Source organism: Heliangelus exortis, chromosome Z, assembly GCF_036169615.1.
Source record: "Heliangelus exortis chromosome Z, bHelExo1.hap1, whole genome shotgun sequence".
Classification (NCBI taxonomy): domain Eukaryota; kingdom Metazoa; phylum Chordata; class Aves; order Apodiformes; family Trochilidae; genus Heliangelus; species Heliangelus exortis.
Genome location: NC_092454.1, coordinates 42,085,935 through 42,108,089, shown reverse-complemented (window position 1 = coordinate 42,108,089; position 22,155 = coordinate 42,085,935). Strand labels below are relative to the sequence as shown.

The following is a 22,155-nucleotide window of genomic DNA, read 5'->3' as shown; positions in this document are numbered from 1 at the left end:
GTCCACATCTGTTCTACTCCAGCTCCTCTCCAAAATGGGAACAGATCCCAAGTGTGAACTGCATGAAAGTCAAACAAGCAACACAAAAATCAGTCTGCAAACTAAAAATCTTCTGTCTCAACCACCCCGTCTGATTAATTCCAGATATATCATTACCCTTTATGCCCTAAATATTTGTTCACCACCATATAGCAGCTCTGTGCTTTGGATATGCCATATAGCATGTCCACAGGGCTACAGACCTCCATGTCCAAGTGTCCTCTCATCTGGTATCAAGGCTGTCCCCCCAGTCATGTCCTTGTATGTCTGCAGCCAACCCAGCAGAAAGGCAATAGCCAACTAACATCTATGGAACCATGAACCCAAGATGCCAGTTTTTAAAGATGTTTTACCTTGGTAGTGCCAATGGGTCTTTTATTATGCCTTGAGTTCCAGATCTTGCCTTCTGCTTTTGAGACTGCTCTTTCCTTTGTGAATAACATTTCTCTATAACCTGTACCCATCTACATTAAGTCCCCCAGCTGCTTCTCCAGCAACAAGAATACTGCCCTCAGTAACACTGCACACATTTCTCAGTTGCTGCTAATCTGGCTAGGGATACAGAAATTTCTTTCCTATCCTGAGAAAGAAGTTCCACAGCATCTTGTATTCCCAGTTTCAATTATCTTCTATAAAGAGCAACCCCCCCCCTTTTTTTTTTCTGTAATGTCCTTCCATGTTGTTTGTGTTGATAAGGGTGAGTATAGCTCCTGGCAGACATTCCTCTCCCCAGGGAGTAATCTTTCCCTTCTGGGAAGTGCTGATCTGGTCACTTAGGTTATTTACTTGGGATGAGATAAGGAGAGTAGAGGGTATGAACTGAGGGAAAGAAAAAGCAAACGTGAGAGGCTGCAAATCAGATGACTGATATTATTCCAGGGTCCCTGCCCAAAAACTGCTGCCTTCCCACTCCAGTTTGGGGAAGTGCAATTAGCTTGCAGTTTCTGCTGTGCTCGTGTTGATCTTGCCTTTGTCATGATCAGGGAGACTGGAGAGTTGTTCCTGGCATTGGTGAGGGAGCCTGGGCAGCATCCTCCCTCAGCCAAGACAGGGGGCCAGCTGTTGGGTACCACCTAGCACAGCATCCTGCAGCAGGAGCACTGCTGCTGGGGTCTCCTCCAGGACCTTATTCAGACTTTGTCTAACTTGACATAAAACTTCTCCAGAGTTCCTCTGGATCAAAATGTCAACTTCCTTTTAGGTGTTTTCTTCTCTTTGACCAATGATGTCACCACTTTTATAAACCTTACAGTAATTAACTGCTTTTTGAAGCTGCCTTCCTATGCAAAGCTTAACCTAAGGCAAAGGTGCAACCATTCAAAACCTCATGGTAGGAGACAAATCAGTTTTGATACCTTTCTGGTGACTGCTTGGAAGACAGAGCAATTTCAAGACTTAGTTCAAGCCTAAGTGCTGATCATCTCAGTTTCAACAACTGCACTGAAAAAGTTCCACATCACCCACAAGCCCTACCAGGAATATCTTCTCACATGTTAAAAAATAATATACGCTGTGTAGTTTTTTTAAGGAAGAAAGTTTAAATCTATGATTTTCTTTGCATCATCTACTCTGTTTAATTTCCCTGTTCAGTGGTATCTATGTCATCAGGATGAAGAATGCCTGCAGCATGTTAAAAGGTCTGGAAACATAATGAAGAGACTCAAGGCTCTGTTTGTACACACACAGTGAGTGTGTTTATTAATTTCACATGAAGGGCAGTAAATATCCTGATCATAAACAGCTCCACCTGCAAAGTTAATCAGGGAACAGCAGGAAGGAGCACTGTGTGTGTTCTTGCTGGCCCAGACCACTCTTTGGGACTGGGTCACCCTCAGGCTGTGCTGCTGGGTTTCTCTGCACTGGACAGAGAGGTAGGGACCCATGGTTAGATTGTTCTCATTGATGGTACCTTGCTCCACATTCAGGAGAAAAGCTGGCTTCCTCTGCGGTCCCACTGGATGGGTCTGGCCATCCTTTAGCCCTGCAGATGAGCAGGCTCACAATGTCATTTTCACTACAACTGTTTCAGCTTAAATGTTCCCAGTGCAAGAGAGAGATGGCTAAATGCAATGACTGCTGGCAGAACTCCTTTTCTCCAGCTCACGCAGCACACGCCTGGAAAAGGTGCAAAGCCAGGGTGCTCTGCTTAGAGAAAAGCCTCACAGAAGAAACTGGTTGGGTAGCTCCTCCACTTCTCCAGTTCCCAGTGTGAGCTCCCCAGCCAGCAGACCTGATGGTGATTGACCAGCTGTGAGGAGGCTCACTCTGTGCTACACCTGTGCAGCAACCTTCCTGACAGACTGGGCTTGAGGTCTGATGAACATGAGTTCTCCTGCAAATGCATTGCTGCCAAAAGTAGATCCATTGTAGAAAACATAAAGTTTTGGGTTGGGTGTTTTTTTTTTTTTTTCTTCTTTAACAGGGACATCTTGCATTGTTTGACATGTTCTTCGTCTTCTCATCTGTCCCTGCATATGCTCACAAGATATCCCAACCATTAACCAGGGCCACTTCAACCCACAGTCTGCCTGTAGGGAATGTGATCCCTGGCTGCCCAGGATGTGGGCTGCTTCTGTTGCTGCACACAGAACCTCTGGTGCTTCTGATTTCAACACAGCATGCTCTTCCCTGACATTGAAAGCCGCTGGACTGCAATCACACCATCTTCCTTCTCCATTTACCTATCAGAGATGGAGAACTGTGCAGAAAACAGCTGATTCAGGCTTGAGTCTTCTTGGAGTTGGGAGAAGATAACTGGATAACTTGCTGAGAGTGGGCAAAGGATGAAGAGGAGAGGGGAAGTAAATTATCACTGAGTGAGACAACCCACCCAGCTACACACCCCTTCCAGCTTCTCTTTTCCAAATATGAAGCCTGGGGATGGTCCAGACCCACAGAAAGCATCATTTCAAACAGGAGGGTAAAGTCTATTAGTGATGAAAGACCTCATGTCCTCTACAGAGGCTGGAAAAGGTGCCTATAGAATAACATTGAGGAAAATAAAACTTTGTTGTGTAACTATTATTCTCATGACAGATATTTCTGTCACCTGTGCTTCCTGCTCAAATTGAATTGTATAGTACTCAAACCCATACCACAAAGCTTCAAAATAAATTATTTGAAGTGGTATATGTTTAGGGTCAACTGAAATATCTTCACTTTGTAACTGAAGAAGAAACAGTGAACATTCATCCCCACTGCCTATGTTTTCCTTTATGTTGTTTAGAACTAAGCCCTTTCCTGAAATTTCACTGGTTTTGAAGGAACCAAAATGCATCTCTCTGTTCTTAAAAGGCCCTCGGGGGAGGGGGAGGAAGGAAAGGGAGGAATAGGGTTTTTTCTTTGTTAACTCAAAAAAAAAATTTCTAAGTCAAAGCTGCATTTTGTGTTACCTTTATTTAAACTTTGCAGATGTACTGATTACGCTCCTAGCAGTTCATCCTACTGCTTTGAACTGCTGTGATGGAAAAAAGCAGCAAGGAGCCTTTTGTAGGCCAAGAATGTGTCAGTTTTTGTCATGAGAACAGGACACAGCCTGTTCTCAGGTGTCCAGACTCCAGGTTTTGTAATCATGTTTTCCTCATCTAATACTTGCTAACAACGTTCCAATTTACTAAGATGTAGGCTGTGCAAGCTACTAACAACATGAGCTCAAAGGAGGTAATATAGCTTAAATTGGCTGAATTTCCAGATCTTCGGCAATAAAAAACATCTCATGATGTAACAAATCCATTTTCTTTCAAACAAAGTTCAATACCCTAACATCTGGCTTTCTTTGAAGGCTTATCCTTTGACAAATCAGCCACTTACTGAGTTAGGATATTAAACAGACCTTTCAAAAACTCAGCTCAGATAATGAGTTTCTGTTTGTCTGTCAGATGGTTTTGCACCATAAAATGTTTTCCTGATTATTCTTCAGAATCCAGAAACTCACAATTCAGGGTGGCTATGGCTTCAGGCTTCAGGAATTGTCTCACAAGGCCTTCTGAATTTTTGAGAAGATTGCCTCTTCCAGGCTTTGTAACAGGAATTTTCATGGTCCTTTTATGTCTCAGGGAAAAATTACATGAAGTGAAGCCTTTGATGAGAAAATACTTGTACTTCTTGAACCACCACTGGCTTTTTATGCCTTAAAAATTCCAACCCTTTCTGGATGAAACTGTGTCTGACGTTACCAGCTTCTAGTTCCCCCGGAAGCCAAATCCTCCAGAAAGACTTGAGAGAGGTTGGAGGTTTCCTTGTGCTGTTTGGTTTTTTGGTATTTTTTAAACAATACTCTTTGAGCTAAACTGATCAAAACAAGCTTTTGCTGTTGCTGCATTGCTTTCGAGTGCATGAGGTGCATGGTGGTAGCCAATATGAGGTCCCTCAAAAATTGCAGTATAGTGCTACTGGGAGGAATCAAAAAACCATTCCAAGGAACCCTACTGTATCACATAGCAGCACGGTGTGAAACTCCAGATGGTGCCACTGTGGCACTTGAAACTCCTGTTTTCTTCACAGGATGTTTCAAGATACTTCTAAAGCTTCTTCATTAATGTTTTACAGTGCTACAGAAGCAGCTGGCCAGAGGTGACCAGTTGGCAGGACCAGACAGGTCACACCAAGCACACTGGAATCTATATGGATGTACTGGGTGGATGGTGGTGGACTACTCAGAAGTTAAAGAATAGAGTTGGTTAACATTCAAGGACCACTTCTTCTGAGCCCAAGACTGATGCATCCCAATGGGAAGGAAATCAAGAAAGGGAATTAGGAGTCCAGTGTGGTTTAACAGGGAACTCCTAGGTAAACTCAAATAGAAGAAAAGAACTTATATATTGTGGAATGAAGGGCTTGGCCACTTGGGAGGAATATAAGACTGTTGTCTAAGAATGCAGAGAGGCAACTAGGAAAGCTAAAGCCTCCTTGGAATTAAACCTTGCAAGAGAGGTTAAGAACAACAGGAAGAGCTTCTTCAAATACACAGCAGATAAAACTAACACTAGAGGCAATGTAGTCCCACTGCTGAATGAGGTGGGTGCCCTGGTGACAGAGGATAAAAAGAAGGCTGCATGCTAAACACCTTCTTTGCCTCTGCGTATACAGCTGGAGGATGTCCTCAGGAACCCCAGACCCTCAACGCCACTGAGGAAGTCAGGGTAAAGGATGAGTTTGCCTTGGTTGATGAGGGCTGGGTTAAGGATCAGTTAATGAGTCTGGACATCCATAAATCCATGGGTCCTGATGGGATGCACCCATGGGTGCTGAGGGAACTGGTGGATATCACTGCTAGGCTGCTCTCCATCATCTTTGATAAGTCACTGGGAACAGGAGAGGTGCCTTAGGACTGGAGGAAAGCAAATGCTATCACTCCACTGGTACTGCTTTGGGGTACTCTTTTTTCACAATGGATTGCCTTTTAAGATATTTCTCAGGAAGAGGCAGGGCTTATGTTCCAAAGAACTCAAAGAATTGCTCACCAAACACTTTTTAATGAGAATACTTTTAATGCATTTCTGGCTATTTCAGAAATTGTGTAATATCCCTGTTCATTCTAAGGTCCCTGGTACAAATTACCACTGGGTTTTTGTTTGCTTTGGCTTGGTTTTGTGGGGGTTTTTTTAATGTACACCTAAAGCAGGTCACAGAGATTATACTTTCCCCCTCATAACTGTTTTACCCCCAGCAAAGAACAAATGATTTAAAAGACAGAACTGGAAAGGAAGACCTCCAGCTCTCCATTTCCCCAGCATACATGCTGGTCAAACAGAGATTTATTTATAGGAATTTAAATGCTAAAGTATTCAGCTAACTTTTTGTAGTAGTTGGACATGTAATGTAACAACTGTAGCATCTATATATATTGTCAGAAATGGAGATGCTGTTCAGCCCCACAATCTTTCAATGATGGTTTAAAATCAAAGAACCTGGTTTGAAAACCATCAGAGGTTACAGTAAGAATGTCAGCAAAAGTGCTTCTCAAGAGCTCTTGCCTTTACAAAAGAAGTTTGAACTCTTTCTCAATGGCTTTTGGAAGGCATCCTGGTCTCCCAAAACTCTGACTACCTACCCAGAAGAGGAAAAAAGAGATGGAAATTTCATCTTAGACTGTAAAATCCACATCTCCTTCAAAGTGCCAATCACCTTCAAATATATAGTACACACTTTTTCACAGAAACAATTTATTATGTAGTTATAAATACAAATGTTGTAGATGTATTAGCTTCTGTGTAAAAAAAACCCAAACAAAAAAATACTGCATTAACTTTGGATGTTTTGTTCTGCATTAACTTTGGATCATATTGCCTCCCTTTAGACAGCATGTGATTAAGGGTGCACTGCAATTTTTCTTACATGTTTTTATCATAACCACATTTGCTTTATCCTGTCTCACTGCTCTGTTTGGTCCAACTCTCTGATGTGACACCGGTGCTTCAGATGCTACAGAAATCCCTGTCCAATATACATGTCTACTTTTATCCCACTCCTATCCTTCTTGCCCAAATTTGTCCTGCATTTTCTCTCCTGACCCTTTCCTAATGGCTATCTCCTTTTTCATCTGAATGGGGGCAACTGCTACAGCCTAGCAAAGGAAAACAGGTAACTTGGTTCTGCATTATAATAGGGAAGCACAGAGCACTGATAGTAATGACAGACAAAAGATTTTTCTTTGAGGGCTCTGCTACCAATTTCAGACAGGCAAGAACAGGATTGCAACTCACCAGTCATAGGTAAGGAGGGAAAAATTCAAGGAAGGAAAATAAAAGCAAACTGATGGCTCTGATATTCCCTTCTGGCTTCAGAACTGTCCAGAACGAAAACAGCTGCTGACAAACCTTTCACTGTTCCAACTGGGTTTCACATACCAGAAACACTGGGTGTGTAACATTCAAACTCTACCTGGAGGATATTTCCAGATGGCACACTAGAGGGCATTCAGGCTGATAGAATTAATCTCATTTAGGTGCACAGGTGAGATTCCTGAAGTTTAGAAAAACTTGCTTGTATCAGAAAACAGGAATTTCCATTTTTGTCCCACCGACATCAGACAGTAAAATCAAACTTCAGTTTTGCAGTGGGCCCGCCCAAACCAAATTGCTATTTATAGCAAAATAATACTTGAGTAAAATACAATAAAAAGCATCTCCATTTAAATATAAGCTAACTGAAAAAGATGAAAAATTGAACATTCATAATACAAGTCCACCAATTTACCAAGTGGCACTGAAGACAATCTGCTGGAACTATTTATTAGATTATTAGATTGTACAACTCTACAGATCCCAGCTGTATCGATGTAGGAACTTTCCACTTACCTCATGTAAGCAGAATGTGAAACTAGCTTATTTGGTTCCTCTTCAGACTTCCTTAAAAGAGGAAGATTTGCAGTAGTCAGTACTGTTATTCCTCAACAGCGTACAGTATTCTGGTTGCAGATTTTAATTTTCAGGCAAGGTTTGTTTATTTTCCTCTGCTTAAACTGTTAAAACCTTAGTTTGAGGGAAAACAGCCACAGCATAAGCAACTTCTGTAAGTTGCTTTGTATTCACAAGAATATCTGGATTGTCAATGGGCTCCCAAGTCTACTGCATTTTAAGTAGCAGTTCTTTTATGGAGACCCTGAACTCCCCACAACCCATTCCACTTTCAGCCCTCTTCTTGTTCAGCTCACAAGAGCCTGACTTAAAGCTGCTACCACTTCAAAGATTCATACTGGTATATACACAATGATTACTGTATTGCTTGCATTATTGACTAGAATAAACTAAATAAATTGCTTTCAGAGATTATAGACAACCTAGAAAAATTAAACTTCAAATACAGGAAGAGCACTTTCCATTTGAATTGTGAAAAAAAACATTTAACTTGAGTTTTACATTTTATAAATTTATATTATACACAACTATTAACTTTTTTTTCAATTTGTGTTCTATCCAACTGTATAAAACAATAAACACTACGTGGAAAAATATCTCTTTAACTCATTGTGAACAATGACGGGAAGTTTTGCATGTTCATTAAAACCAAATGCAATCTGATTTGAAGCAATGTGACTGTAGAGGTTGGAAAGACATTTAAGTCAAGCATCTTGTCAAAGTAATGCTTGAGTGTGCACATTCTAAGCCCTGTTTTTTAAACTACAGCTGAACTCCTTTTGGAATATTGTTTAAGTAGGTTCATCAATGCATGCAACACAGGATCTCTTTTAAAAGAGAGATAACAATCTAATCAAGGTGGCTTGGGCGTTTTGAAGTTTTATATCTGGACCTCAGCATATTTAGACATTGTGTTTTGACTGGACATAAGATCTATACTCTTGAGTAAAACTGTATTTAAAAAACTAAAAAACAAACACCATACTTAAATTCATACTGCCCTCTTTCCTACATCAAGTTTAATTCTGAAGATCTCCTAATGCTCTGAAACAAGTAAAGCCTAACATAAGCTATATAAGTAGCATTAACCTAATTTTACATATCCTTCCACCCTGATTTTAGATACTGAAGTAAGAACAGTTCATTTAAGCACCTCAAAAAAAAAAAAAAAAAAAAAAAAAAAAAAAAAAAATTATCTTAATACAGTTTAACACCAATTTTAAATTTAAAAAATTAGTCTCTGAGATCCACATTTACATGCTCAAATATGTAAGGATATTAACTTCTCATGTGAGATTCCAGTACAATCTTAGCATTTTTCCCAGAGTGGCATATCAACAACGCTGAGTATTCTTCATCCTATAACTGCAGATGAGGTAGGTACTGAATATGTGCCACTCAGCTTGTATACTCTAACTATAATTTTTATAGTACAAAACCACAGAAGAGATAACTTCTTAAAATGCATTAGCAGTCTTATCCCTTTAAATGAGTGACTAAATTTGCAAATGTATTCCTAGCCATAATTACCATCTAACATGCACTTCCCCATGGACTGCAACAGCATACTTACATTAAAAATAAAAATAAAAATAAAAATTAAAAAATTTGCATACAGTACACATTGGATTTGTTATGTTAACCTTAAGCTCTGGTTTTTTTAAGAGGCTGCTTTTCCTCAAAGTGCCAAGTTCAGGGCCACGATGTTTAGATTTCTTTATTAAGCTGTCCTTCCTTTATTGAAAAAATGAATAAATGACAAGACCAGATTAAAAAAAAAACAACACAAAACCAAACAAAAACAAAAAATTCAACACAACAACCACATCACAACAAAACCAAACAATGAAACAACCCACAGAAAACAAAACTGAGCTAAGGTCCCAGAACCACTGGCGCCCTTCCCCTGGCTGCAATACAACAAGTCCACGTGTTGAGTTATCAGATGACAATAGCTCAGACAAAAGTAACACAACTTCTGCCAAATGCCTTCATGAAAGCAGTAGTTGCTATTTTTGTGCTTGTATCTTTCTTCAGAATCTTTCTTTCTGTTAATCTATCCATCTTTTCCTTCTCCTACACAGCATACTTCCTTTATTAAATTCTTCAAGCACTGCAATCTAGGTTTTATTATGGCCATGGCATGCCTCATAATTGAGTAAATCACTGTCTTACAGACAGCAACCTGTATGCAGGACCATCTCCATTATTTTGCCTTTCTGTGAGATAAGTTATCTGCTGTCTCTGTTCTTATTAACATCACCACCATTCTTATAATTCAAACCACGGCAATCAAGTCTACTTATTCGCTGGGTAGCATCGGGTAAAATTACATGCAACTAAGAGCTAAGTAGTTTATTTTATATTTGCTATCTGCATTTCAAAAGACTCGTTATTCTCTCCTAGACCATGACAGCTCTGTATAACATCTCCACCTGGTTAGGTTGTGTAAAAGCGCTACAGGCCCAAGATACCGTATCAAGATCAGGCCTTCTTTGTTGATATTGTTTTGATAAATCTCAACTAAAGGTTGTGTATACACAACTGGAATACAGTGCCAAATTCAACACTCGATAGTAGAAGCTTAAGAAGTGATTTACTTCTCTGAAGTGAGAATGTCCTCCAGTGCAGCACAGTGAAAACTTCTCTGTGCTCTTAAAACCAAATGTTCTTCATCATCCCTCATCCTCCATTATTCTGACCTTGGTTTTACTGCGTCAGACAGGAATATGTGCAAACCTCAATAGTTTAGAAGCAAATAAACTGCACCACCAGTGGAAACATAAACAATCTCTGTTGAACTATGCAGTGTATACAGAAACAAAAGGATGTTAAACATTGAGATTAGTAATTAGATAACTGCAAAGTCTAAGTTGAATTTGTAACAAGAAATTTCTTGCTTTACGCATTAGTTGGCAAGGTGTATTAGAAACATAACAGAATCTGATTATTGTACATTTTTCTGGCTGTGAGGTGTTAAATATAGCTGGTAGGCATGTGTATTAGAACAGATATAAACCAAACTTTAATAAGCTTTCTTTTAACCTTTATTTTCATTCAATTTATGTTAAAAAGTGGTGAGCTAGGACTTAAAAACCATAATACAATGATGCTTCACCAACAGACTAAACATGTGAATGATACATACAGACAAGAACTTTTTGGTAATACTTGCTAAATAGACAATTTTTAATCAAAGAGAAGCTTTGTCTTATAACCAGGCTACCTTATAATTCCTAACCTTAAAAAAATATACATCTATTACCAGAAAGAGCAGAATCACTTTCTTTTTTAACTATGTAAGTTTAGCCTTGCTTGCTTAAACTAAGGACTTAGCTTTGTTCTCGTATATACTGTAATTTTTCTATTATCAATGGAGGTTATAGCATCATAGGTAAATGTTCATATTTGCTCAAAGCTTCAGCACACTACTCAACACTCCTATGGAACACGAGCAAGTGCAGTGTAGATTATAAAGAGCAGCAAGACTAAATCAGGGTTGTATTTAAGGCCCAGTACAGTATACAGCAGGTTAAAAAAAAAAAAAAAAAAAAAGCCCTCAACTTTCTGTCCAACCTGGTAGCCACAATCACTTAATTTAGGCATAATGGACTAAGTAATACTGCATCAATGATGCACTGTGTCAGGAACACACGTGCTTCTTCTGCAGTGGTTGGAAGACAAAGTCTCTCTACAGCTCAAGTGAGACTTACCTTAAGTGAGGGGTTAAAAATTCACTCTCACACATCCATATTTCCAGTGTTAGTAAGACAGAAAAAAAATCCAGAAAAAAAAGCCTAGAATCTTGATCAATCAGGCTTTCTAACAAACAAGTTTGGAATAATAGCACAGAATAGGAGACAAGATGTAAATAGTTACTTATGCTGGGGACATCAGGGCATCAAAACACTACAGAGGGTATTGCAAATTTGGACTGATATGCTTGTTCTCTGTGGGAGTGCAAAAAGGTTGACCCCAAAAGAGACAAATTGTAACATACACAGGGCATTAATATTGAATTTGGAAGGCGGAACAGAAGAAAGTTCTCTTATACTATCTCTGCCGCCACTATTATTATCCATGAAAAAAAAAGAGTACACTGCTATGTGACAATTTTGTACTAAACCTTAAAAAAAAATCAGTTTCTAAGGAAACTCATTCTTTACTTCTTGTTAATCTTGATTTCTATCCCAAGTTACCTGTAAACTAACTGTAAGACACTCCTCACAAAAATAAAAGATCAGAGACTACTTCATGCTTCATCTTGAGAGTCTGTAGTCTCAGTCTCAACCCTTCAGTAGAGCAAATTACTATTTGAAATATTAAGTACAGAAGTTATACCAGCAGTTGTTCTCACCAGTTTTTCATTAGAAAATGAAGCTATCCCATTTGCTTGCTGCAATCCAATAATCATATTAAACCAACATATTCCTAAACCAAACATATAAATACCCAGAGGTATTTAAAGTATTGTCTTGAAATATTATGTACATAATTTTATTTTTGCTGCCTACAGCTTGTAATCAGGTATGTATAGGTGGGCAAGTAATTAGAGAACACCATTGATAGCATATGCTAATCACTGCTGAAACAAATATCTTTTGTATTTAAGCTACAGCCAATAGAATATAATTTAAAATAAACATGCTGCATTTTATCAGTGATTCAGTGCCTCAGTTACCTAAGCTTCAAACCTACATGTGTACAGTCTCACACGATAATTTAGTTATACATTTACAATAGGCACAAATTCCATCCAGGAAGATAACAGACTTTGGATCAGGTTTCTATTTGGAAAGACCTATTATGTTTATTTAGCTAGCATTTTAAACCTCTTACTTCACCTATAAGAACACCACTGTATTACAGCTTTATATGCAATTAAACTACTCAGTTACTTATAAAGCCATAGAAGAAATCTGTACTCTCGGTCACCTGAGAAGAATAGCTATAGCAATTACATTGATTGTTTAATTAGAGAACTTTCAGCTATTCATTTCCTGAAGACACATTCATCACCTACTTTTTTTGTTCTCTTTCTTCGTAAGTAGGATTTAAGGGTAGAGAATCAGATACAGGAGCACAGTTACTATGAATTTACTGTGCAGAAGTACATTAATAAAATATAGAAATAGACAAGTTTTGCAAGAATTAGTGAAAGAAGGTATTCGGTGTATATTTAAATAAAAATAATGTTCTTATTTTTAAGAATAGACAGCAGAATCTGCATATATGATTTTTATATATATAATGGGAAACCCAATTTGACACTGCTGAGCACATTATGTTAACTTTAAAAGAAAAAATAAATGCACTTATAAATGTATCTCAATTTTACTACACACTTCTGGTAAAAAGTAGAAAGATGTGATTAGAACATGCATATTTTCGTAACCCCAAGTTTAGAAGTGGATTCACTGTTTGATGCACAATCAACTTCCATTACTATGAATTACTCTCATTATCAGGAAGAGATTTTTTTTTTCCAACTTATTTTCGTTGGAATCCAACACCAAAGAATAGCAACAAGGGGGTTAGAAAAATCCTTTTTCCAGATCTATAATAGGGAAGATGTTTCAAATTTCAATTGTGCCAAGAATTATTTTGGGTAAACATCAGGAAAAATTTTGCAGCCTTTTCCTATTGGGAAAGACATCCTGTGTAAGTTACAAAATCTCTCACAGTGCAAGTTATTTTTTTTTTAAAAAAAAGCCAGGTTAAATGAGTCTGTCTGGAACAACTGATGACAGTTGATTCTGCTTCAGGGCAAGAGTACAGAATATATGATCTCTTAATGTCCATGGTAGTTATTTTTTTTTCTATGACTGAAAAATATCCCCTTATAAGCACTTATTTTGAGTGAAATAGACCTACAAAGACATTATACCTGTTTCCATACTTAACTTTATCTGTCAGGGTAAAAATATTGCACTTCAGACAGGTTCATTTTGTTCCCAAAATGAAATTAAGTCAAAGATGATTAATTTTTTCCTCTGGCAGACAAATTTCAGAATATGGTATGCCAAATGTGGGTAAGATTATTTGCAGATGTTGCATTTTTGTTCCAGAGGCAGAAAGGTCTCAAGTATACTGCAGAAAACAAAACTTTCAGAAAATGCAAAAATCATCACCAGTTCCACTGCATAACCAGCATCTGTTTTCATATAAAAAATAAAGTGTTTGCATTAAGCTTTATTGCACCATCAACTTTTTTTTACAAATATCCCCCATTCAAGTCAAATATTAAATTATTCTTATCAAACAAAATATAAGGTTTTCTTTAAAGTATCAAGTAGGTATAATATAGGAGCTATACAGAAAAAGAACAGTCTAAAGGAACGACAGACTCAAATCAGAGATGACAGAAAACAATCATTAGGTTGTTTCTTTTCCACAATTAGGGAACATTGCAAGAAAGACTGCGTAGGCTACTGTGTGCATGAAAAGCATCCCTCCTCATTCAAGGTGTAGAAGCAGGTGACACCTTCAAGCTGTCGAGTGCTGCATGAATTCTGAAGTGCAACCTGGACTCCATGGAGTATTCCTTGTAGTTGTTTCTGCAAAAAATGAAGTTATTTTTAGAAAAACTATTTTGGCACAGATTATTTCTACTTCATACATGCACTGAAGTATCAAAGTTACTGTGCTTCATTCCTTCACCTGGAAACAGACATCTGTTGCTATACAGATGAGTTATGAGACCTTTAAAGCTACATCCAGAAATGGAGAAGAGACTTACACCAGTGTTAACAACTAAATGTCCTGATAAACTGAACCCATCAGTCTCACCATCTCTTTCAAATATTCAGATCCTTTCAACAGCCTTCCAATTACTGACATTTGCTGTGAAAAGACAAGCTAGAAGACTGCACAAAAGAAAGGCCAATAGCTGAAAGTCTATGCTCAGCTCAGCTTGAAAACATAGCTCAGCGCAAATAATAAGTTACAGGGAAATAACATTAATTTGTAACTTGAATTTACAATACTACGGTACATTTCTCTGTACACATAAGTGGCAAACCCTACCCCATAATAAAATCTACAGGTGAAGTGAATATGCTGGTCTACAGTAATTTTAGCTCTCTGCTGTTCTGGTGTGACAGGACGTGAAAGGAAAAAGAAAGGTGCTCAGAAGTGTACTGGCTCTTAGCCTGCTCCCACTAACACCTTTAATGGGGAAGATGTAAGCCCCCAGCTGTTCTCTGGGACAGTGATGGTATTGACCCTTTCTCTGGACTCTCCAGCTCCATCCTATGCATAGAGCAGAGCTTCAGTATCTCTGACGCCTGAACGAAAAGAAGACATATTCCCTTCATACCGTGTCTTGCCTGCTATTGTCTACACCACGATGTTAGATGGACAGAGTTTCTTGAAACTGTAAAATTAATCAGAACTTTCCCAAGTCAAGAACAGAGATGTATACTTATTTGTATTTTGTCAAAGGGACTGGAAGGAGGAAAAAACACATGCCTTCATTGCTGAAATTAGTCAGTTATTCTTAATCTACAGGCCTATGAAAAAAAAATTCACTTACTTTGCAGTTTCTATGTATCTTATTGCTTTTTCTCTCTCATCCCGTTCTTTGTAAAGAAGACCCATCTCATACAGGGTGAATGGCACCAAATAACTATCATATTTTATTTGCTTCTCACTAGGAAATCAGAGAAATACATAAATGGTTAATTACCACCTTTCCTAAAGTGACCAGTTAACTTTAAAGTGCAATCACATCCTGTAAAAGCATGTAGTTAAGAGAAAACACTCCGTAATCTTTTTACTTAATTCTGTGCACATGAATTATACCTGTAAAGAGTGGACATAAAATACTGCCAACTTGACCTTTGAGAAGCAAAGATTTATTCCTATTTTCATAGTGGTATGTTACCGAAGCTACCATGAACACAATTTCAAGACTGGGACCCTATTTTTTTTTTACTTATTGTTCAAAAAACCCCAACCAACTGAAAAGATGACTTCAGATAAAAACAATGTTCATTAGATTAAGTTACTTATTTCCCATATACAGAACTGAGATACCCTTGCCCTACGTTGCCTGAACAAGCCAGCAAGAAGTAAGAAAATTCAACTATTCCTCAACAAAAGAAATTTCAAGAACACTGTGGCTGAAACACACCTGTCCTGGTTTGAGCCAGGACATAACCAAACTTAAATGTTTTTATTTTTCAGCTAAGTCTCATCTAAGTAGCTGCACTTGCTGAGATTAACAGCATGTTTTCCAGTCATTATTTGCTTCTAGGACTGCTCACACTCAATGTTTACAGTTACTGATGGAGAGCAGTTATGTAGAATCATGGCCACTGCTTGGTTCTGTTGAACATCTATTGCTCCAGAAACAAAAGCAAGTAAAGGGGTCACACCTGTGACCTCCGGTGGGGAGGAATGGATCAGAAAGGTAACCAAAAGTGACCAACAAAGTATTCCATCCCATATGCATCATATTTATTATAAATTTGAGGGGTCATAGCAGTCAACCTTTCTTCATCCACTGCCAGAGTCCTGAGAGGACTCTGTCCATTCACCTGTCAATGATCCTGATCCATGCATCCCTGAATCTTTGTGTCCCTGCCTCTAGCTCCCATCTGCAGGTGACTCCAGGAGTCCAGCCTGGGACTCCCCCCAAGGGCTGCCCTGCAGCCTCCATCATGACGTCTTACTGGAGGAGAGCACATTTTTGGTTTTGTGTATATTTATACATACTTCCACACACTTCGTTATTTCCATCATTATTGTTTTCATTAGTCTAGCTTTGTTTCCAACCCATAACTCTCTCTCCCTTCCCTATAAGAAGTTAAGAGTTAATAGAGAGCAGCACTCATTTAATTGCCAGCCCAGTGTTAAACCATGAGAGATTTATCAGCCCTCAACACAGGGCTAGGGCTCAAGCCCAGGATCTGACTAATTGCCTTAACAGTGTGAATGCCAGGTCTGACAGGAGCAGACTGGGTTACCTCAGTTGAGAGCGCATCACATTTTCCATTTGAGAGTGTCAAGGAGCTGGAAACTAATCAGACAACTGGCATCATGTCATAATGGTAGAGGTATTTATCACAATGCTGCCCTACCTCTGATGTGTAAAGTATGTGACATATTCCTCTTCAGCTGATCGTGGTCTAGTTTTATGGTTTATCGACAATAATTGCTGAGCTACGGTGTTTAATACTGATCTGTACTACTATACTGATCTATATTGCAGTACATTTTGCAGTGACTTTTTTTTCTGTGGACATGGTGAATTTTGTTGGTAATTACACTTTCAGATTTACCAGCAGAAATTACATATCTCCCTTTTCTGTCAAGCTGGTTCCACCAGATTTTAATAAAAATGTTTGATAATTGTTTCACTAGGGGTTTTCCTGATTGTTTTTGCTGGATTATATTAATGTATTTCATTTATTGTGAATGTATAGGACAACCACCTCAATTCCTAGTAGGAGCACTCCTGCTGGTAAAGTGAGAGCTGCTTGGAGGGTGAGCACTGCCACTCACAAGGAAGGCACTGCTGCTTGTAATGTGGGAACTGTCGCTCATAAAGATGACACTGCTTCTGTTCTGATTCAGCTGCTGGCACTGCTACAGCTACCATGGCCACTCCCACTCAGTCCACATCAGTACATGCTGACCCTGTGACTAGAAGGCAAGCAAAGCAAAGTAGTCCATTCCCAATCCTAATCCTCGTGTAAAATCTCCAAGAGATTTATTAGGGGAAGACCAAGGTCAACAAGCGAATCCTTCTGATGAGGATGAGAAACACATTCCTATAGACTGTGTCTATAAACATAGTCCTTTTTGAGCACATAAAGTATACAGTTCTTCTTGAGAAGACAATAGACAGAGTCCTTTTCAAGTAGGTGGTGGAATGGGTCCTTTACTGGAGATCATCAAGTCTGGTCCCTTGCTCAAAGCAAAGTCAACAGCAACAACTTGTCCAGGACTGTGTCCACCTGAATTTTAAATATCTGTGAGGATGCAGATTCCACAGTTTCACTGAGCAACCTTTGCCATCCTTTGGCCAATTTGACAATAACAAAACAAAACAAAACAAAATCTCCTTATATTTAAACAGTACTTCTTGTACTTCAGCTTGTTCCAAGTACTTCTTGTTCTGACATTAGGAACCACTGAGATTTTTTTCTTTTTTCATTATTTTTTCCTTAAAGTAAACCATATTCCATTCAGGTAAACCTTTCAAGTCTTTTCCAGGCTTTTCCACTTCCAGCTCTCTTAGCTTCTTACATGACAGATGCTTCAATCCTTATATCAACTTTCTGACCCTTTTTTAGACTTGTTCCAGCACATCCATGTCTCCCTTGTAGCACTGAGTTCAGCACTATACATGGTATTACAGATGTGGCCATCAGTGCTGAGAGGTGAAGAAGGATCACCACCCCTGACTTGCTAAAAACACTTCCTAATGCTGCTCAGGACACTGTCAGCCACCTTTGTTGCAAAGGCACATTGCTGACTCACAATCAGCTTGGGGCTGACAGTGATGCTCAGGATTCCCTAGGGCATTTTCTAACAATCTGCTCTTCAGCCAGCTGGCCCCAGCCTGAGCTGATGCACAGGGTTATTCCTTTCCAGAGGTAGGGATTGGCACTTCCCCCCTTTGTTAAACTTTGTGAGGTTCCTGCCTGCCCATTTCTTGAGCCTGTCCAGGTCACTATGAGTGGCAGCACACACATCTGGGATATCAACCACTCCTGCCCTTTGTATCGGAGGTTGCATTCTGTTCCATCATCAAGATCGTTAATGAATGTGTTAAAAACTACTGGCCTCAGCAGTGAATTCTTGTTAATGCACTGGTGAGTAGCCTCCAGCTGACTTCATGATACTGATCACAGCCTTCTGAACCCAGTTTTCTATCCACTTCACTGCCCACTTACCTAGTGGGCAGTCTTCATCAGTTTGTCTGTGATGATCCTGTGGAAGACAGCTTTAAAACCTTTCCAAACTTAAAGAATATCCAGTGTTGTCCGTTCACCTACTGAGCCTGTCATGTCATCATAGAAGACTATAAAGATGTAAAGCATTACTTCCCCTTCATAAATTCATGCTGCCTACTGCCTACTTCTCATCACCTTCATGCATTGGGAAATTTTTTCCAGAATTATTTATTCCACCTTCCTAGGGACTGCTGAGAACCAACTGGCCTGCAGTTCCCCAGATTCTCCTTGCCTTTTTTCAAGATAGGAGTGATGAAAGTTTGCTTTCTTCAGGTCCTCAAGAACTTCCCCTAACTGCCATGACCTTTCAAAGATAACGGAGGGTTACAATGACATCTGCCAGCTGCCTCAGCTCTCATGGTTCTATGCCAATGTATGGAGGTATATTCAGTTGTGATGGTCATATGTCTGTCTAACATGTTCATACTTTTCCTAACACGATTCTCAAGGCTAATGTATACATTTTCCAGACTTTCACACAGGTTCCATGGATCTGGAACTCCTGAGGGCTGATCTCATCAGGACAGAACAAGGTGAAACAGGCACCTCATATCTTGGCTTTTCCTGTGTCTTTCACAATCAGCCAGTATCGCAGAATGAGTAAGTTCACAACAAGCACAGCAAAACCGCTCAATAGTTTGAGAGCACAATTCTAAAGAGGAATCTCATTCACCAAAACAAGCACAGAAAGTGTGTCTTAAAACAGAGAGACTTGTTTATATCATAAACAGTCTTAATGTACTATAGCAACCCAAGAAATGTAAAGTTGACAAGAATATATTTAATTTACCAGAACTCTTTTCCTCCTCCCCATGCAAAACATCTGCATGAAGTGTTGTCTGAAAATTTTTGAGATGTCTCAACTCTAAAAGCCTCCACTATGTCAACTACCTTTGGAGAAAGATTTTCAGAAAAAGCATTCCTTTAGCCAATCAAAACCTATTTCCCTGTGGCTTGCAAAGTGCTTGACTAAACTCACTTGGGATCTTAGAAATCGCAAGACAAGGCAAAATGACAAGAAAATAACAAGCAATCGAATTATATCTTAAAAATTCTCCTTAAAGAATGTGTTTTCTAAATTATTTATAACAAAAATTATATCTTAAAAATTCTCCTTAAAGAATGTGTTTTCTAAATTATTTATAATAAAAATTGCATGTGTAAAGACTGTTTTTCATTACTCTAAAAATATTTACAGCTACAATCAGTATCATTCTAACATGATGGCTTCTGGAGAAGTATCAGAAATTTCACACAAAGCAATAAGATATGAAGGTGAGAAGGCTGTTCATGTTATTTTTACCTTTGAATTACTTTACTGAAACACAGCTCAGCTTGCATGAGTCTTCCCAAGTGTTTCAAGCAAAGGCCCTTCAGTAACTGCAACATGCATACATCATCCATATAGTATTCATTGTGCTCTAGAATTAAAAGTGAGATACATCAAACAACTTGAAGACATCATAAAAGAGAAAATTAGATTTTCAGTAGGGAATACTTCTTGCTTCTTGGATTTTATACCTCAAAACATACAAAACCTTTAGGCAAAATTTTAAGTACTGTCTACTAAAGATGTCTCTTTCTCTTTACAAGATACCTGGTAAGAAACAAGAAATTGAAACAACAGATATTCTCCAGTCTTCTTTATCTGGAAGTCTGTACACAGTAGGCATAAACTGTCATCAGTCAAAGATTCCTGTAGTTGTAGCATTTAAAACAGGAAGAAAATTACTATCTTAATAGCTTCTTCTGTTGCAGAACACTGGCAGACCTCCAGCTGCACTAGTAAAAACATGAAAATCAGAAGAACACAGTTGAACTCTGTCCTACAGAACTTTTAGGAAGCATTATTTGGCAGTACAAATTCAGGAAATCACATGCATTAGTATTCCCATCTTCTCTAACAATTAGGACGGAAAATTCAAGAAAGTTCTATGACTGTTATATGACTGGAAAAATCAGAGTAAAAAGCTTCTGTGAAGCAGTTCAGAAGTATAATCTTATTGTCTGTGGTGCTTTTTTATTGTCTTGGTTTATAGCATTTTCTGGGTGCAGGAAAGGGAAAGAAAGGAAAGAAAACACATATGGATAGACAGATGGCAGCACATATATTAACAATTCAGGAAGCAAAACACCCTCCGTTCAGATCTTGTTTACAACTAATTACCAGTTCTTGAAGGTCATGTTAATTTTTTCTTAATAGTCTGCCAAAAAAAATCCTACATAAACAGTTGAGAAGCATGCAAAACTAGAGCATCTTAGGATTCAGTGAAGTGCCTTGCCACCACATTTAGGCATATTTCTGTCTATGTTTAAACCCAGGAAGTCTCAACAGATAGCAACAGACAGACTGTGCTTTTAGTGGCAGGTAGAAGTGCAGTGGGTGAGTATTTTGCTGCCCCTCCAGGCTGTTTTCCTAGGCTAAGGTATTGGATTCATGAAGCTGTCTTCTAAAGTCCTAAAGGACTCATTAATTGAAATTACTGGGGTTGGTGCTGATGTCAGTAAGAGCTTGGCAGTTCTTTAACAACTTCAACTAGTAACTCCCTGGTATTTCCCACAGGAAGATAAGCTATTATGCCAAAACACTCACAGTAAACAACAGTAAGTGCACAGACCAACTTAATACGGACAATCTTGGAAGAAATGTGGGAGAACTTCTTCCTGTAGTCCTCCATTCCAGAGGAAATTTCACCATTATGATTATAAAACACACAAGAAATTAACTTTCCTTGAGGTCATAAATTCCCTTTTTATATCTTGGAGATGACACAGCTGTGGGAAAAAAAAACCCTCATTTCCAGAAATCCCGAGGAAAAAAAAAAAATCCTGTCTTTCATCTGTTTCTCTGCCATCTCTATTTTCAGTTCTATAAAAACACTTTCAATCCTTGACAGATTCCTTGCTGTGCCTGCTCACTTGAAGTATCAAGAGCTCTAAGAAGTCTCAATCCCTAAATGACCTTTGTGTATAATTAACACACTTTTTTACAGCATCTTAGCAGTCCTTTAAAGCTATCTAGTACTGACAACTGTCTCTCAGAGTACCACTGTATACTAGCCACACTGCTAATAGCCTTAATCACTTTCTTTGGGTCTCAATTCAGCAGCAGTTCTGGTAATCAGAGTCTTTATCTTGACTGAGTCCTTAAAAAGCAAGTAAGGTTCACAGATGCAAAGTCCAGAACAACTCTACATTATTTCAATATCTTTACCACACCTACTTAGGAATTTGATAGGAAATTTATTTCACTGTTACAACTGATTAGTTATTACAGTACAAGCTTCTGCATGATACATCCCTGACTTCACAACAGCTTCTGCCAGAACCCTCTGCATAGTACTCATAGGAACATGACTCTATTTGCAGATGTCTTGCATATTGTTAAATCCTGGTTTTAATACAACAAGAAAAAAAAGAAAAAAAAAAGGGGTTAAGAGGCACACTATTGATTCATTCTGCAGAAATGTTAACAGAATAAAAAACTTAAGGGACCCAACGAAGTCTTGGCCTTATAAGTCACACTGATTTAATTAATACCATCCAGATTTTACCCCTTTGAATTTCTTGTATGTCCCTGTATAACTTCTGATGCACCAACTCAGTTTATAGGCAAATCATAATTAGATGTGCTTTTACATTTTGTAATTAATGTTTTAATCACATAAAAAAACTAACTTCTGAAAAATTGTTGATCAATATGATTCAAATCTAGGTTCAATAGAAAATATTTTTAGTGAATTAATATTTAAAAAGCTTAATGTGCAAAACAATAGTATTTAATATTATTTACA

General features: G+C 38.4%; 1 protein-coding gene across 6 annotated transcripts in view; it reads right to left on the bottom strand.

The window, feature by feature from the left end:
* Window positions 1-10,421: 10,421 nt before the first annotated feature.
* The window catches only part of TTC39B (tetratricopeptide repeat domain 39B), a 78,707-nt gene continuing 66,973 nt past the window's right edge, over window positions 10,422-22,155 (bottom strand). For all 6 annotated transcript variants that reach the window (XM_071731822.1, XM_071731823.1, XM_071731825.1 and 3 more), the window contains 3 exons: window positions 19,665-19,782; window positions 14,932-15,048; window positions 10,422-13,954 (listed from right to left, as the gene is read on the bottom strand). In XM_071731822.1, coding sequence (XP_071587923.1) covers window positions 13,858-13,954; window positions 14,932-15,048; window positions 19,665-19,782 — 332 coding nt within the window. In that variant the 3' untranslated portion in view covers window positions 10,422-13,857. The remainder of the gene's footprint in view (window positions 13,955-14,931; window positions 15,049-19,664; window positions 19,783-22,155) is intronic.